Genomic DNA, 19,016 nt, shown 5'->3' on the forward strand with positions numbered 1-19,016 from the left:
CGAGCCTTTGAACACTTTGGGAACGCAGATCCCCTTGAGAACCGTATTTCAGCACTCCAGGAAGAAGCACCAAACACACAATCTTGCCCATAATTTCAGGAGCTTTATGGACCTTCTGGGCTGGGACCCCACTGTGTTAAACATGGAGTGTCAGGCACCATAGCCCTTCAGATGCAGACCCCACCCCCAGCCCAGCCCTACAGGGTCCAGGTCCCAAAGCCAAGATGAGATCCCCTTGATGGCCCTCGGGGCCGTCCCAGCAGCTCCAAGCTCTCGCACACTTGCCGAGGCGAGGCTCGTGGATGGCAGGCAGCTTCTTCATCTCTGATATCCCGTAGGTCACCAGGGAAGGAGGAATCCTAATTAAGCAGATAGGATGAGGACTTCCTTTCTGCCACCCAGGGTCTGTCACACTGAGGCTAGCCTGGCCTCTGGCCAGGCCCATGCCCTGCTGCCCACTGATTTGCCCTGGTGGTCAGGACAGCCATGCCACCACCCCGGGCTCAGCCCCCTTGTCCATGGATCAAGGGGCGAGCTTCCTGCTCCATTACTGCTCAGGAAAAGTGACTGAGGTGACTCTTCCATGAAGTCATCAAGGGAAAGGGACTGATGGGGGACCCAGGGCAGAGAGGAAGGCTTTTTGACTGCTGCATGTATTTCTAGAAGGCTGCATCCCCAGAACCCAGATCCATTAGTTCCTAACAATCCCCAGGGCACCATAACTCTGGTCTATTACAGATGAGAACCACGGAGGCTCAGAGAGGACAAGAGACCCCTCTGACTGCACACGCACAGGCTTGGAGCGGAGCTGGGGCAACAGTCCCCTTCCGGCCCCCAGCGGCACGAGGATAGCTCACATCCAGGCTGGTGGGACAGCCTGGGCTCCTCACAGCTCATCTGACAGTTCCTTAGACACTGCCTGGCCAATGGGAGCTTCCAGGCCCTTGGCTGGCTGACACCATTCCCCACCAACAGAACATCTGGAACTCACGACGCCCTCCCTCTGACGGGGGTGGGGGTGTCTGAGTGAGAGAATGGCTGCAACCATGAATCAGTGCTGTTATTGTGAGTACCACTCACATACTCATTGCTAATATCCCTGATAAGCACGGCTCACAAAGCCTGCACATTTATTATCCATGCAAGCCCCACTGACTGGTTCAAGCCTGCCACAGCCCTAGGGAGCAGGAATTCTTATCAGCCCCACTTTACAGATGGTGAACTGAGGCTTCGACTGTTTAAGGGATTTTTACAGCCAGTTTATGAAGGTGACAGGATCTCAGCACAGGCCTGGCTCACTCTGAGGCTCTGAGCTCCCCCAACTGGATCAAGACCCCAGAACTCCAGGGGTATGAGTGGGCACATACCCACAGAAAACGGAGACTCATGGGAGCCTGAATGGGGTTTTTGGCAGGTGGAATAAACCATCTGTCATCTTGTGCATACTGTCCACCTTGCAAAGAAACCTCCTCAGAAATCACAAAGGCAAACCTCACACTGCCCCCAACTGTGGGTGAACCCGCTGTTAGGAAGGTCTGAGGTACTAAGTGAAGTGAGGCTGGCTGTTGCTCCTGGCCACTGGAGGCCCCGAGGATCAGGGAAGAGCAATGGAGAGATCACGGCTTCCCTGGGCACCAGCCACCCCCCACGCCCACCGCAGGCTCCAGATGGGGAAAGAAAATGGGGCAAGGGGACAGGGGATGGCAATCCCTGCAGGAGGCACGGTCCTCTGAGGCATAGCAGCACAGGACGCTCACCCCTCCACACTCTGCCCCAATCCCAGCACCTGTATGTCCCACGAAGTTCCCTGTCACAGATTCCCCCTGCCAGGGCCAGCATCCGGCCGAGCGAAGGCCCAGCCTGGGCCACTTTCTCCCCCATCTCCAGTCCAAAGCTCCTGGTGGCACCCCTCTGAACCACTTGGAGCAAGCCCTTTCTCTCTGGGCCTCACACACTCACCAAGAGAGAAGGTGTGGCAGAGCCCAGTGGCTTCTGAGGGGCATGTGGCCGTGGACTTTGGGAAAAGAGCCAGCCCTGGACACCGAAGGTAGAATGCAGGGAAGCCTTGCTTCCTGCCCCTTCCCGCCCTCAGCAGCCCTTCGCAGGAACTCGGGGCACTTCCCCATGCCCGAGGGGCTGGCTGCTGGGCAGCTCCCAGGCAGGGGCAGCCTCGCTCTCTCTCATTCTCAGGCCTCTGGGTCTCAGTACTGAGAGTTGGAGCCCGGCAAGGTCAGCAGAGCGCTGGGGCAGGCAGGATGCCCATGTCCTCGGAGAGGGCAGCAGGGACGAGAACAGGACGAGCTAGCCCCTTCCCCACGGCCCAGAGGTGCAGGGCCTCTTTGAACAGGGGAAAAGCTACATCCTTGGCTTCAGGGTCCCCTTCAGAACCAGGTGTACCATGGAAGGGCCCCAGGGGGCCGTCAGTGTCTGATCCAAGTGTGGGTCTGTCTCCTCAGTTAATATTTTATTGAGACAGAAATGTGGCGCCTGCGGGTTTGGTTACTGATCTCATGGGCTTGAACCTTGCCTGGGGAGGGGTAACTGGATACCAGGTGCGGGGCGAAAGGGGAGGCCCCATCACACGGCAGAGGCCTCAAATCTCTCCCCACCGCCGGCTGCCAAGTGCCCTGGGCTGAGGGTCCTTCCTGTCATCTGCACCCTGCGCCACCTCCCGCTACAGGGCGACCCAAGCCGGTGTGCTCACCAGGGGCGCCCGGACTGCAGGCCTAGGATGGCAGGGTCTGTCCGCTCAAGGTGTCACCAGGCGCCTCACACCCAGCCCAAGCGCTGCGGCTTCGTCCCCTCTGGGGCTTCCTGGAGCCCAGGCTCTCTACGTCTCCTTAGTCCCAGGCCCAACCCTCCGGAGCCGGGAGGGGGCGGCGGCCCAGGCCGCTCCTCGCCAGACCAGTGCACCCCGGCGTGCGGGTACTGGTCCCTCCCTCCAGACCACTGGTCTCCCGCGGAGGCGGCGGAGGAGCAAGTGGCCACGCGTTACCTTCCATGGATATGGGCTCCAGGATGCCGAACTGCTTGAGGACGGCGATGAACAGCAGCACCACCACGGCCATGGCGCACAGCTCCATGCCCTGGATGCCCATGGCGAGCCGGGCTGCCTGGGGCCCTGGGGCCCGGGCGCACCCCTCGCCCACGCGCTGCCTCGGAGGCGCCGGGGCCCCTGCAGCCCGCACGGCCTCTCGGGGGCGGCGACGGCTCACATACCCCCGGCAGGCGGGGCTGCGGGGTTGGCTGGGCCGGGGCCCCGTGGAGGGCGGCGGCGGCGGCGAGCGGGTCAGGCCGGAGGCTGGAAGCGGCGGCCGAGCCCGAGCGCAACTTTCCGAGTCAGCCGGCAAACTTCGAGGCGCGGCGGCGGCGGCGGCGCGAAACGCAGCGCGGACGGCCAGCGCGGGCCAGCGGCGCCTCCATGCCCGGCGCGGGCGCTGCGCCTCTGTCGCCCCCTCTCCAGCCCCGCGGGCGCCGGGGCGCGGGGGCGCGGCGGCGGCGGGGGTCCCGGGCGCTCCCGGCCGCCCCAGCCTCCATCGCCGCTCCCCGCGCGCTCATTGGCCTAGGCGCGGCGGCCACTCCGGGAGGCGTCCCTGCGGCCCCCCCGCGCCTGCCCGTGAAGGGCGGAGGGAGCCGGCCCCGCCCCGCCCGGCACGGGCCAGCCCAGGACGGAATCTGGCGCGTCGCCACCGCTGCTCCGCCAGCCCCTGGAGGCCGCGCGGTCGGCGGTTTCTCCCACGCGCAGGATGGGGGCCGAGGGGCTGGGGAGGGGCCGGGAGCCCGAGAGGAGGGGGGCGGCGGCTGCGGTCTCCCGGGGAGGCGCTGAGCCCGGCCCGCCCAGCGCCGCTGGCCCGCGCGGAGTCGGCGGCGGGGGATCCGGGAAGCCCTCACTCCCCGGCGCATTTCCCGCAACCCCGGTCCTCCGCCGGAGATTAAACTGGGCCCAGGCTGGCCCCCTTTGAAAATGCAGAAGTTGGTCTCCAAAGTTCTCCCGTTCCGGAAACCCGCGTGCACTCGGGGCTTTAGGGAAAGTGTGGGCTTTGGCCCTGGCGTCTGCGGAACAGAGCTTGGTCGCTGACTTTTCTGCGTGACCTTGGTCGAGTCACGGACTCGCAGCCGCCGCCGCCGCCGCCGCCTGCTCTGCAGAGAGGGGGAGACGCCCGCCTTCGGGCGGCGGGGAAGAGCTAAGCGGATGCGGAGTGCCACACACGGGCAGGGCAAGGGCATGCTTATTCGTTTGTGGGTGGCTTTCTTCCTGCCGGGTCTGGTAGAGGAGGGAAAGCCGCGAAAAGGAAGGAGAAAATAGGGGAGGACGAGGCGTGGCCGGGCGGAGCCCGGGGTCCTCGGAGCCGCGAGGCCGGAGACCTGAGCTGGGAGCCTGGCCCTCTGCTGCCCTCCAGCGGGCGCGGCGCACTATGGGCATCTCCGCCAGACGGACTCAGCGCGGCAGCGCGGCTACGGCCCGCACCTCATCCTTCCCGCTGTGTTAGCCAAGGGAGAAATCCAGCTCCGCTCCACGCCTATAAGCGCGAGTCCTGTTTGGACTCACGGCCTGAGCAATTGCAGCTTCCATCTAGGGAGCCTCTGCCACTCACTCGGCCATTCATTCAGCTGATGTTGAGCGTTAACACGGTGCTTGGTCCCAGGCACAGAGCTCGCTGCCTGGGTGGGGTGGGAGCCGCGGCGCGTGGCTGCGAGGGCCCCCTGGAGCGCGCCTACGTGTGCCAAGCCTTTGAGCTTACGTGTGATTCTTAAAGGGCTCCCCCCGTGGGCTTTCCTCTTCCTCCATTTTACGGGGGAGGAAACCTAGGCTAGAGGGCTAATTACGTGAGGGGCACAGGGACAGCCAGGCCTGCTGGAGTCCGGAGCGGGGACTTTCCCGTGACACCAGCCTGTTTCTGGTGGGAAATGACCGGGAGAGGGGCTGCGCAGTGCAGCCTCACTGTATCACATGCCTAGTTAAATGTCTGAGCCGTTGGCGTTAGTTTTAAAGAACTGTAAATGCACAGCTTTTAATTCTAGTTAATTGGGATGTGGTGATTCTCCACTGACCAAAGGCAAAAGTCCTAAGCAGAGAGGCTAACAATCCCCAGAGAAAACAGCTCTGTTGGAGCAGAGCTTTTAAGGTTAAAGAGCCTCCTGCAATGTAATTTACACACTTAAGTGCTGAGCAAGATCCATCCTGTGCCCAGGTAGTGCCGGCTCAGCCTCCATTAGTGACCTGTAAAAGTGTAGTGGTACATAACCCCTCTAAGCCTCAGTTTCCTCATCCATAAAATGGGAACAATAATCCAGCCTCTCCGGGGGCTTGAAAGGATGGAATGAGATGCAGGCTGGCACGTGGCAGGGGCTCCAATGGCCCCTACAATGCACCCTCAGAGCTGCATGTGCCCAGCTTCACATGGTGACACGTGTCAGATGAGAGAGAGAACTGAGCATGCAAAGGAGGCCATCTTGGGGGTCCTGAGGCTGGCCTCCAACCCTCTTCTCTGCCTCTGTTTCCCTGGATGCTTCTGAGCATCTTCCCAGTTCCCAGTGAGAGCTTCGATGACTGCCTATAAACCCTGAGCTATAAACAAGACATCGATCCTCTGGCTGTGCCGTGTAAAATATTAACAACGCCTAAGTGGATACGAGGCCTGAGAGCAGAGTGTCCACGTGGCATTAGCCGCCTGGGCTACGGGCCTAATGGATGGGGAGCTGACTCCCAGGCTCATTCACCAGCGTGGGCCCACTGAGGCTGGGCTGAGGGTGTTATCACACTCCCCTTCCGTGGGACTTGGAGAAGGAAGCCAGCAGGCGAGCCCTGAGGCCCCATGTGCCCCCCCCACCCCGCCACCCATGAAGTGCCTTCCCAGGCGACTGTCTGCCCTGGCGTACATTTCCTTGGTCCCCAGCACACCCCAAGTGCCTCCATGTGGCAGTATGCTGTGTATGGGTGGCACTCATTGCTTTGAGGGAAGCACAGGCTGGAGGTGAGGGACATGCAAAAAAACCTCTTCAGGGCAGGGAGTTAGGGAAGGACTGCCCCAGAGGTGGGGACAAGTTGAGGGGCAATGTGGAGGGAGCAGTTCACTGGCCCTTGGGGTGATTGGAGAAGGCTGGGGCCCTGAGCCTTGTCCTGAAGTCCTCAGGATGACTAGGAGACAGGGGTGTCCTGCATCTTGCTCTAGTTTAGGAAGTTTTCAGAGGAAATTGCTTTGGGGTCGGGGTGGGGGGTCACTCCAAACCTGGACATGCACCCCACACCTGAGGTCACAACCATGGCTGGAATATTGAAGCTGCCATCCAGTTCTGTCTCCAAGAAGCCAACCCAGATTCTAGCAGCCCTGTCTTGACTGCCTTTGCCTATGAACTAGCACACACCTGCCTGGGCCACACTCTTCCTCCCTGCATTTTGGCTCTCTGCCCCGGCATCTTCCATCTTGTTACCACAGCTGCACTGGTAGTTCCCAAGGCCTGGGACTCTGTGAGTTTGACCGACATTCCCTGGATGTCCCATGCTAACTGTTCCTGACCACCTAGCTGCCCAGGGATTTCATGAGGTCTCCTGACTCATAAGGGCGGGTCTGGGCTGGATGCATGCTGTTTGAGGGACCCATTCCGTGAAAACAGCTCAGCACACTGGTCCAGTCCCAACTCTCCGGAGTGGGGCTGGGGGAGGCCTGCCTTATTCTAGTTTAGTTCTAGTGCTTTCTACTGGGCAAAGCAGGCATTATTCAATTTATTTATTTTTCCCATATTTCATAGAAACCAGACAAGAATGCCCAGGAATGGAATTTCACACTCTCAAGGCTCCTCAAACTCAGCACCTCCAAAGCTGACCTCTCCATCCTCTCCCAGCCTGCCACTCCCCAAGTCTCCCCATCTCAGCTGTTCAGCCAAAACCCTGGCTCTTACCTTGGAATATCTGCCTGTCCCCACCCCGTCCAGCCTGTCACCACACTCTCGCCCTGTGCCTCCTCGTCCATCTCTGCCCCACTGCCACCAGCCCAGCCACAGCATTGTTCTCCCTCCTGGACTCCCAACATGGGTCCCCAGTGCCTCTCCCCACCTCCACTGTGGTTCTCCTCCTACCTCTTCTCGGTTCAGCAACCAGCATGATCATCTCAAGACAAAAATCAGACCGTGCCCCTTCCCAGCTGGAAACCACCAGGGGCCCCCTGGTTCAGCAATGGCCGTGTTTGCCTGTGTGGCTGGTGACCACACCCCAATTTCCTTTCCCAGCCTCAGTGCAGTGACTTTGGAGGTTGGCTCAATCAGTATCAATTTCTCTTTTCCACTCCATACCACCCCTCTGCTGCCACAGTGATTGGCTTTGGGATGGCCACCAGACGGGAGCCAGGATAGTGAGAGCCCTCCATGAGACTGGCCCTGGGGAAAAGCAGGCGATTATAGTAGATAAGTGGCCAGGCTGCCACCATGTGGGAACAGCGGGCCTGAGAACGGAGTCACCTCAGGAGAAAACACAGCGAAAAATGAAGACAAAGAGATCAAGTCCAGCTGGCAACGCTGCGTGCCCCATGACACATCTAAACCTGTATCTTTCGGACATATGAACCAATCAATCCGCCAACTGTGGCTTAAGCCAATGTGAGTTGAGTTGCTGTCACCTGCAGCCAACAGGGTCCTAACTAATGCATTCTGCACTTCTCACGGAACAAAGACCACAGTCCTAAGAAGGCCCCTAATCCAAGCAGCTAAAGCACTTACTATGTACCAGGTGTTTCAACATGACTTATCTCTTCATTCCTCATAGTTCTGATAAGGTAGGAACTGGAAAGGAGGAAGAAGTTGAAGCACAGAGTGGTTAATGCTTTGCTTAAGGGCACACAGCTGATAAACCAGAGTCAGGATTTGAACCCAAGCAGTCCAGCTCCAAAGCCTGTGATTTCAATTCAATCTTGCCCCTCATGGCCGGGCCCCTCCTCTCTCTTGCTCGTGTGGCTCTGGTCACACTCGCAGCTACCAGAATGAGCCCAGCCCTCTCTCATCTCAGGGTCTTCGCACATGCTCTTCCGTGAACTGTGAACACTTTTCCACCTCCCTGTCTTTGCCCAGTTTATGCCTCATCATCCTTGGGGTCTGCACTCTAATGTCACTTCCACAGAGTCACCTTCCTAGATCTCCTCCATCATCAGTCTCCACCCCGCCCCCGTCCTTTTCCCTCCTTGCAGTTACTGCAATGGGAATGTAGATATTTGCTTATGTGTTTATTTGTTTCTGCTCTCCCACTAGACTGCAAGCTTCCCGAAGGGATGGCTATTGCCTGCCTTGTATAAATATTTATTATAATTGATAGGGTTCACATGACACCTTTTCCCAATTGTTTCAGCACAGGATGCCCTGGTGTCACTAGCAAGAGCACAGGCCTGGGAGTCCAGGAGAACCAGGGCTGAGTTCCTGGTCCCAACCCTAGCCTGTTCAGGGACTTGGCCACAGCACATTGCCTCTTTGAACCTTCCTTCCTCCTTGTAAAATGGAGTCACTTGGTGATATTTACCTGCCTGTTGCACAGTGAGCTATGGATATGAAAGCGTCTCAAGACGTGCAAGAGGGACTTTGTTTCTGGAGAGCCTGTTTCCTCAGAGCCAGGACAACCTACGAAATGACACCAAGGGAGCCCAGCTATCTTGACCTTAGAGTATTGACCAAGCCCTCTGTATTAGTCCATTCTCACATTGCTATAAAGAAATCCCTGAGACTGGGTAATTTATAAAGAAAAGAGGTATATTCATCTCATGGTTCCACAGGCTGACCAGGAAGCGTGGTGCTGGTATCCTCAATCATGGTGGAAGGTGAAGGCGGACCAGGCACGTCTCACGTGCAGGAGCAGGAGCAAGAAAGAGAGTGAGGGGGGAGGTGCCACACACTTTTAACACCCAGGTCTCACAAGAACTCACTCTGTATCGTGAGAATAGCTCCAAGTGGATCGTGCTAAATCATCAATGAGAAACAACGCCATGATCCAGTCACCTCTCACGGGACCCCACCTCCAACATTAGGGATTACAGTTCGACTTGAGATTTGGGTGGAGACACAGACCCAAACCATATCACCCTTGAATCAGACCCCCAGGGGCCGCACAGAACCCTTCCACACAGCCTCTGCTCTGGCCCAACTTCACATGAAATCTGGGAGGCTTATGGCTACAGGTAACAGAAAACCCCATTCCTTGGCTTAAATCATAAGGAAATGTACTATGTCACACATGGGAAGTCCAGCCAGAGGGTGGCTTCCAGGAGCAGCCAGCTTAGATGCAGTGGTATCAGCAAGAACCTGGGCTCTTGCATCTAACTACACTACCAGCTTTAGAGCATCTGCCTTAACTACAGCCTGTTCCCATCATGATCACAAAACAGATGCCTAATTCCAGATATCACATTCTGACACGATACTGTCCAAGGGGAGAAGAAATCATCTCTTCCGGCATCTCTTACTGTGAGAAAGGCTTTCCCATAAACTTCTCATGAAAAATCCCCTCATGTTTCATTGGCTATGATTGTGTCACATGCCATGCCGAAATCAATTGCTGGCAACAGAAAAGAGGCCACCACTGTGGCAGAGACTGCCAGCTTGCCACCAAAACCCATTCTTCTCTCTTCTACAGTAACAAAGTCTTAGCTACACGTGTGACCATCTAGCAGGGACTGCATTTCCCAGGCCTCCTTGTAATTAGTGTGGATGTGCGTTGTTGCCAAAGGAAGCTATGAATGCTGCTTTGGGGATGGAGGTTTTGTTGTTGTTGTTTGTTTGTTTGTTTGTTTTTGAGATGGAGTTTCACCCTTTTTGCCCAAGCTGGAGTGCAATGGCACCATCTCAGCTCACTGCAACCTCTGCCTCCCGGGTTCAAGTGATTTTCCTGCCGCACCTCCTGAGCAGCTGGGATTACAGGCATGCACCACCATGCCTGGCTAATTTTGTATTTTTAGTAGAGACAGGGTTTCGCCATGTTGGCCAGGCTGGTCTTAAACTCCTGACCTCAGGTGATCCACCTGCCTCAGCATCCCAAAGTGCTGGGATTACAGGCATGAGCCACCGTGCCCGGCCTGGGACGGAGTTCTTAAGACGGTAAGTGACTCTCCTACTTGTTCTCTCTTCTCTTTTCCCACTGGCTGGAACTCACACATGTTGGTGACCAGCCTCACTCATGCAGATCTTAGGGGTTAGGGGAGAACACAGCCACAGGGTAGAAAGGGCCTGGGTGCCTGAATGGCTGCATGGAACAGAGCCTCCCACCAATCTAGAACTCTCACCTAGGGAGAAAGGGAGAAAGAAATATACTTTTTTTATGCCTTAAGGAAAGAGATGAGATCAAGTAAGAGCTATCGATTTGGAAATAGAGGTGGAAAGAGAGATGGAGATACCAGGTATTGAAGGCTTATTCACAGTGTTGGAAAAGCCAATTGCTTTTGGACCAAACAGAAGAGATAAGACTGATGCTACTGGGTTTTGGGGGTCTCACTATTACAGCACCTGGTCTGACTTCATTATTATTATTATTTTCAATCTTTTTTTTTTTTTGACAGGGTCTTACTCTGCCACCCACGCTGGAGTGCACTGGCACAATCTCAGCTCACTGTGACCTCCGCCTCCTGAGTTCAAGTGATTCTCCCGCCTCAGCCTCCCAAGTAGCTGGGATTACAGGCATGCACCACCATGCCCAGCTAATTTTTGTGTGTGTTTTTTGGTAGAGACGGGGTTTCACCATGTTGGCCAGGCTGGTCTCGATCTCCTGATCTCAAGTGATCTGCCCGCCTCAGCCTCCCAGAGTGCTGAGATTACAGGTGTGAGCCACTGTGCCTGGCCTGACCTAATTACCACAAGCATGATGATCAGATCAGTCAGGCCTGGCTCCCCTTGTGGCTGAAGGAGGAGGGGGGACACCTGAAATTGGGGCCAAAAGCAGAGCTTGTAGAAGAGGAAGAAGAGAGGGATAGATTGGGGCAGATAATCAGCAGTGTCTGCACTAACTCCCAGCTCCTTATGATATTTAGGCACAGGGCCCAGAGCCTCATCCTCCACCCACTGAGTCAAGATAGCAAGTAAAGAGCATTAGCTTCCTCCAAGGCAGGGCTTTACAAAGGCTCCAGGCTGTGTCCCATCGGCCTGTACAGATGGGTCTCTCTTTGGGTGGGGCTTAGACAAGTCAATGCTGCAAGCGCTTATGAAGCCTTTTCTCTGGGGATGGGCCTTCGAGGGATCATTAGAAAAGTTCCTCAGACTCAAGAATACCTGTTGCCATTTGCTGAACAAGTACCTGTTAGGTGCTTTACACCAATGTCTTGATTTCCTTCTCACATCAACCTCACAGATAAAGGAAGTGACATCATTTACCCCTGTGGCAGAGACTTCTGGTTGCTGATTTCACGTCACCTCTCTCCTTCCTCCGCTCGAGTAGACTCCTTATCTTGTTGGAATTGCTTCTCTGCCTTTTGGCTAACATCAAGTCTAATTTCATTGGGGGCGACAGTGTTCTTTGCCACAGAATTACATTTCCCGGGGTCTTTATGGCTAGATGGCCATGTGATATAGTTTGGGCCAATGGGTCATAAGTAGAAACCACTGGGTAGGGCTTTTAGGAAACCATCTTTATGGAAGTGGGAAGGACTCAGCTAGCATACTCTTGTTGCCATTTCTCCCTCCTGATTTCTGGGATGGGCTTATGATGACTGTCCCTGGAACCATGAAAGAAGGACACAGGTTCCTGGGCTCTGATGGCTGGAGCTGCCAAGCTAAACGTCTGGATTTCTCATTGCTTGAGAAAGCTAAACTCGTCTCATTTAAGTTGCCATAATTAGGTGTTCTATTTCACGAAGCTAACGTCAACCTCAAATGGAGTCTAAGGTGGAGAAACTGAGCCTAAGAGATGTGCCCAAGTGTCCACAGCTGGTGAGAGGCAGAGCTGCGGTTTGAACTCAGCCTGAAGGCAGTGCCACAGTGACATGCTGCCCCACAGCCCCTGCCTCCCCACCTACCTCCTGCTCTGGCTGTGCCGATGCCTCGGGGCCTCTGCCTTGCCTGGTGTCTGCCTGCTCCTCGTGGGCCATCAGTCTTGGGCCCGTGTCTCCTCCCACAGGCCTAATCCCTGACTGAGAAACATTCACTGTTTGTTCTCCTGCTTCCCCCACCACCTCCAGTTTCCCACACTGTAGCCCCGTGGTTGGGCCTGGACTTTCTTGGCCCCAGTCCTCATCAGCACCCCCAGCCTAGCTGCCTGCTTTTCTACTCTGACCCTGCTTATCAGAGAAGTCTAGAAGCAGAAAAGCCCATCATGAGGACAGTGGAGAGCTTGGGTGAAAGATGAGGGTGGCCTGGACTGAGGTAGCGGCAGAAGGACTGGAGAGGTGAGGACATCATCGGGGGAAGTAATAAAGCCAACAGACCTTGGGCAAGTAACTTAGCCTCACCATCACTCGATGTCTGCAACTGTAAAATGGGAATGATAGTAGTGCATATGTCTCAGAGTGAGTGGGAAGGTGACATCAATTAGATGTATAAAGCACTTTAGAATAAAGCCTTGGTCCATTTGAGGTACTCAATAAGGGCTGTAGCCTCAACTGTTATGACAGAGAAAGGATTCATTTTATATCCCAATGACACACTCAGAGACCTAGCAGGAACATAGATAAGTTTGAATAAATTTGTATTTTTAACCATACAAACATCATTCACTCCCCCGCCCCCTTGAATCCAGGAAAGAAAGGTTCCAACCATGTTAGAGTAGGTGGCATCAGACTAATCTGCCCACTGAAAACAACTCTAGGACCTGGACAGAGTATTTACAGCAACTCTAGGAGGGCACTGGACAGCAACAAACAGAGGGCAATGATCCTCGAGAAAAGAGAATCGCACTGAATGGACCCCACAGTTTACTTCATCTTTATCCTTGAGTATATTCTCCAAAATGCTGGGCATACAAGGTCTCCTAGCACTGGTGGTCACACTGGATAAAGGAAATAGAGCTCAGAGTTCAAGGCTGCTAAGGCAGCTAACATTTGAGTTGATAGGGGTCTGGAAAGGAGGGAGCCACAGAGAAAAAGTAGTCCCCAAAATCTACATGAAAAGATCCTTTGGGGCCTTGGCTAATTGCTAGGCTCTGCATTAGCAGGGAGAGACTCTGGAGTGCTTGCAGGAACAACTGCCGCGATGTTGAGAGCAGAGCAAAGATCCCAGGGGTCAGACAGCACTGAGGAAATATGGAGGTTCAGGCCCACCCACGCACTGGTGAACACCCTGGGATTTCTGTTGAGACCTCAGAAAAGCCATTTGTTAGGATTAAGATCACGCCTTAAGAGAAGAGCTATACTCTATGAATAAGGAAAAAAGCTGAAACAGACCCTCCCTAACAAAGGCTAAAAGCAAACTTTGACAGGAACGGTGTGATTTGCCAGGAATTTAAATGCCCGCCAAAACAAAACTCAATGCTCTTTATAGGGAGGTAAGTAAATCCAGGGCCTGTATAACATATCACTCACAATTTCCAGCATGCAATAAAAAATTGTTAGACGTGAGAAGAGGGAGAAAGTGGCTGATTATGAAGTCAATAGAAATAAAATTCAGAGATGACTCAGATGTTTAAGTTAGCAGATAAGGACATAGTTCAAAATAACTATGATAAATATGTTTTTAAAAATAGAAAAAAGAAATGGACAAAGTAATGAAAAGATGTGTTTAAAATTTAACAGAGAATTTGGATCTTGTATCATTGAAGGCTTGATCAGAGACATGGAACCACTATGACTGATATGGAGTCTGGGCTTTGTTATAGGAATGAGACTTTGTATAGTTGTGGAAGCTGGGGAAGAAGTCTTATTGAGGGCTGTTGCCTCTGCATATGCCTGAAGTTGCTGTAGGTTGGCAGGACCAGAAATGGGAAGAAAGACTGGACATGAAGTAAGATAAAGTGAGAACAAACTGGAACTCAAAAGGACAAACTAGAATCCACATCTGTCTCTCACTGCCCCCAAACCTGACAACATGGGTGACCTGCAAAAGAAGTTCACACTGTCTGTCACAGAGCTACAGTGTTCAACTAAAAATTACAAGACATGGCAAGAGACAAGGAAGTGCAAATACAACAGATGATAATAACGGAGGAACAGAGGAACAAAAAGGCATGTGACAAATAGAAAACAAGTAGCAAAATGGCAGTGTAAATCCCATCATATCAATCATTACCTTAAATGTGAATGGACTAAAAATGAATGGAAGAAAAAAACAGAAAAGAATTTAAGGGGATGTGTGGGTCGAAGTAAAAAAGTCTAACAAATGTATAACTAGACTCCCAGAAGAAAAGGAGAGAGAGAAAAGCATGGAATTAGAATTAGAAGAAATACTTAGAACTTGAATAAATTATGATAATAATTAAAAAAATAATTTAAAGAAATAACAAGAGAATTTGAAGAAATTTTCCAAAACTGTTGAAAGATATCAAATCACGGGTTTAATAAGCTCAATGAACCCCAGGCAGGATAAATACAAAGAAGACCACAGGTAGGTACATCTGCTATGGTGTGGAGATTCTGACATGTGCATGGTCAAACTGCTGAAAATTAGAGGTAAAGAGAAAACCTTAAAAGCATCCAGAAGGAAAACAGACACATTGTACTCAGAGAAATAACAATACAAAAATGATGGTAGACTTCACAACAAAAACCACAGAAGCCAGAATACAATGGAAGAACATTTTTCAAATGTTATTGCTCAAAGAACAGTAACTGGCCATCCTAGAATTTATACCCAGCAAAAATGTCTTTTAAAAAATGAAGGGTAAATTAAGGCATTCCAAGTTAAGTAAAAATTGTGAGAGTATATCATTAGTAGATACATTCCACAAGAAGTACTGAACAGGTAAAATTTCCCATGTGGGAACCACATTCTGGGAATAGATCTTTTCCCATCACAGGAGCTGTGGGATCTCTTAGCATCTCAGGCCAGAGTCAGGACCAGTGATCTGAAAGGAAAGGAATTTCATGTTCCTTAATTAAGTAGTTCTGGTTCCCATGGTTCTCATGGTCAGGAAAGACTTGGAAGGTAGGAGAAGACCAAGCTACTTGGCCAAGTGGGGACTTGACACATGCCCAAGTGTTATTGTGGTAGCAGGCACCTCACTGCATAGCTCTGGGAATATTCTCCTTTGAGCGCTCAGTGACCTGTTTGATTCCCCCTTGGTCAGGGGAACGAATCTGTCTTCATGCCCCCATCCCCTTACAAGGCATATCCATGTCCCCATCTGTTCTGCCAGAGGTCTGCAAGTATCTAGTAACATTGAACAGGCAATGGAAGGGGAACGTTTGAGGCCAGCTTGTCCTGTGAGCCCCTCACCCTGCTTCCTGGTCCCCAGTGATGAAAGGTTCCCATTTCCTCTCTCATGTGGAGGATTTCTCATCCCATCTTGTGTCTTTTCATGCCCCTACCCAGATGCGGTGCAGGGGAGCTGACCAGTCCCAGCATGGCAGGACGGGGTAAGGCCAGCTGTAGCTCTTCTCTTCATACTCTTAGAGTTTGTACAAGGCCCACCATGTTGGTTTGTGAGTTTCTCTGGGTAAATTTCTGGGTTTTGGCTGAACGTGGCTTTCCCACCTCTCTCTGCTGGCAAGAGGAGAGGGTAGTGATGGTAGGGAGATCCAAGGCTGTGTGACCTCAGCTGCCTGGCTTCGCACCTCCTTGAGCCTCAGTTTCCTTCATCCCCAAAGTGGGGAAGCATTCCTTAACCCCTGCCCACCCTGCATATTTTCATGAGAACCAGGTGCACACATGCCCATGCAAGTGTGCTGTAAACAGGGTCCTATGGGACATGCTAACTAGCGCGGCGCTATTCTAACCCGCCCCCCCAGTCTAGGCTGGCACCCTCTGCACAGAGTGTACGCAGGAAGCACGGCCGGCCAACTCAGAGCCTGCGTTCCCCTGGCACTCACCCCACTCACACGGGTCATCAATCCTCATGTTTTATAATGCTGACGCAAAGTGTTCTCAAGTCACATCCTCGCTGGTGATCTGTGAAGATCTCTGAACATAAGCATTTCTTTGTTTGAACTTGAGCCGAGGGCCCAAGGGTGTCTTGGGGAATTTCCATCTGGGACGCTTGATGCCAGGATCTCAGCTTCTGCAGTGTCTTCTGACAGCTCAGAGAGGTGTGGGTCTTGCAGATGGCCTGTGTCAGCTGAATGCAGACGAATGACTTGGGAATCACAGCCTTGGGGTCTGAGTCAGAAAGCAGCAGGGGAGCAGCCAGGGTGCTGGGCAGGAGTGAAACGCCCCCTATCCAAGTCCCACCTTTGCCTCAAGGAAGCTGGGAGGACTCAGCCACCCATCATGCCCTCTGCGTTCAGTGAGGGAATTGGGTAATAATAATGGATAGCAGCAGTGTCATTCATTGCTGCTTACCATGTGCCAGGCACTGTCCTAGGCACTCACTGACATAGTATCATTGAATCCTCACCATGCTCCTACGAGCTGTCACAATTGCAACCAACAGAGGCTACAGGACTTGCCCACACGGTCTCTAGAAGCATCAGGACTCTATCCTGAGCACGTGCTCTGAGGAGTCTCTGGAAACACCCAAGCATTCCCTTCTTCGAGGCTAGGTTGACCGAGGGCGGGCCCTGGTGAGGCCACCACAGGGGAGGAGTCAGGGTCCAGGGCAGTCTGTTTCCCGCAGCAGTAGTGGTAGAATGGCTTTTGATTCTTTTCTCAATCCGGAGGGATGTAAGATTTCAGAGTTAGAAGAGGCCTAAGTTCATGCATTTACTCATTTGACAAATACTTCCCAAGTCGACTCTGTGCCTGCCAGATGTGGCATTACATGCTGCAGCTGCAGCCCTGGCCTCAAGGAGCTTACACTCTAGAGGTGCAGGCAGATAGTCAAACAGTTATAAGGGCATGGCCAAGTCTGTGGCCGGGGATTTATCCTCAGAGCAAGGGAGCATTCGTTTGGTTTTTGTTTTCTCTATAACAACCACTCCAGCTGCAGCGTGACTGCATGCAGAGTAGGGGAGCTACAGTGATTTTACCCCAACTCCCATTTCACAGGTGAGACAAGTGAGGCCCAGCCAGAGGCTGTCACAGAACTCACGCGAGACAGGGCATTTCACATTCACATAACTTTACATTTTATTAAGCATCTTCACATTTGTCTTGTCCCTTTGTCCCTAAGTCTGGAAGACCCCCAAGGATGTAATTGTGATTCCCATTTAACAGATGAGAAAATTGAGGCCCAGAGGGACCAAAGGTCTTCCCAAACACAGAGACAAAAAGAGGCAGGGAAGGCTTGAGAACCCAGGTCTGAGATTCCAAAGCCAGGCCTCTTCACCACCCCCACGTTGTCTTGAAAATATAAAGGGTGTATAGTAAAGGTTCTGAGAAGTTCTGTAGTGAAAGAATTTGTGTAGCCTCATCTGACTAGTACTCCCCAAATGTGTTTGCCCACAAAATACCTTTCCACATGACACATATTAATATGCCATGGCCCACACTTGAAGATGAAATGAAATAATGCTTACATTTGTTCTCTTTAATATTAAGGAACACCTCCTCCTCTCCATCCCCTCACCTGTTTTCTGGGACTCCTTTTAGATGAAAGATGAGCATGCTGAACTCTCCTCCATGACTTTTAAGTTCTTTTTGATATTTTCAAAATAAGAGATGGCGTTCCGCCATGTTGGCCAGGCTGGTCTTGAACTCCTGACCTCAGGTCATCCACCCGCCTCGGCCTCCCAAAGTGCTGGTATTATAGGCGTGAGCCACCAAGGCGGGCCAGCCTTATATAAACCTTAAAACAGTTGACTCAGAATAAAATCAGATCATCAATACGTTCTCCTGTTGGTATGCATCTGCCCCGGAGCTCCAGGGCCATTTGTGTGTCACATGCGTGTTCTCACCTGGCTCTGTGCAGTCTGGTTGAGGGCTCAGGAGGACCAGCCTTTTGCCTGTGCTCCTGGGCCCCTGGATTCCTTGGCCTGTGCCTCCTCTCTCTGTCTGAATGCTGAGATGCTGTATTAAGGCTAACTTGAGTGAACTTGCTCAGTCAAAGGGACCTGTTAGCCCTTAAACCAAACCACGGGAAGAGAACGGGACGGGGATGACCAGAAAAGTCCGCTCACACCGTGTCCTTCACCTCTCACATGCAGACGCTGCATGTCAGCGTCCCTACTCAAGTGCCTTCTTCCATGTGGCTTCATGGTTGGCTACAAGAAGTTGCCCAGGCCTGCATGTCACAGCCTCTGCATCCCAGTCACAGGGCCTCCCACTGTCAAAATATCTGGGAAGGGATCTCCTTGGCCCAGCCTGGGTCAGGCACCTGCCCTGGCCAGTGGGTATTCCTGTTGTGACTGGCCAGCTGGATCGGGTAAGAAGCTGGGAGCCCTCGTGGCTACCGATGGCAGAACAGGATGTGGGGCGCTCTTTGGAATGTGGATAGGTGTCTTTCTGAACAGAAGAAACAATAGCAGCCTTCTGCAAATGTCCAAGCCAAGCTCTGAGGATGGGCACAGGCAGCAGGGGGCAAGGAGGCCTTTAGACATCAGCGTGCACGACTGGCTCAGTCCTGGGCCTCTTCTGCTCAGTCTTTTGGCTTCAAATCCGTCTATGTGCTGATGACCCCCAAATGTATCCCTCCACTTCCAACCCTTGCAGATCCCACCTGCCTGTTTGAAGCCTCTGCTAGGATCTCTTTAGATGTCTCAGACTTGAAATGCTACCACCAAGCCCCCTCCTCCCCTCACACAAGGCCAGCTTCTGTTTTTCCCACCACAGTGAATAACAGCTTGGTTCTTCCAGCAGCTCAGGACCTTGGCCTGACTCCTCTCGTTCTTACGCAACAGACACCCAGGACATCTGCAAATCCTTTGGGTCCCATCTTCAGAATGCCTCCAAATGTACCGCTGCTCCCTCCCTCCTCCACTGCCACCCTGGACAGCCACAAATCCCTGCCACTCCCTCGCCTACCCCTCGGGCTCAGCCTCCACCCCTCATCAGCAGGAGGGGCCTCTCCCGCCAGCTCACCTCACCCTGAG

General features: G+C 53.1%; 1 protein-coding gene across 2 annotated transcripts in view; it reads right to left on the bottom strand.

Annotated features, from left to right (window-relative positions):
- The window catches only part of KCNIP3 (potassium voltage-gated channel interacting protein 3), a 90,572-nt gene that overhangs the window by 37,945 nt on the left and 33,611 nt on the right, over nt 1-19,016 (bottom strand). The window contains exon 1 of one of the 2 annotated variants that reach the window (XM_004031404.5): nt 2,996-3,557. The exons of the other annotated variant lie outside the window; for it this stretch is intronic. Within the exon in view, the coding sequence (XP_004031452.1) occupies nt 2,996-3,098 (103 nt within the window). The 5' untranslated portion in view covers nt 3,099-3,557. Of the gene's footprint in view, nt 1-2,995; nt 3,558-19,016 lie in introns of those variants that run through there. 2 annotated transcript variants of the gene reach the window in all.

The sequence above is a fragment of the Gorilla gorilla genome, chromosome 12, assembly GCF_029281585.2.
Source record: "Gorilla gorilla gorilla isolate KB3781 chromosome 12, NHGRI_mGorGor1-v2.1_pri, whole genome shotgun sequence".
Lineage (NCBI taxonomy): Eukaryota > Metazoa > Chordata > Mammalia > Primates > Hominidae > Gorilla > Gorilla gorilla.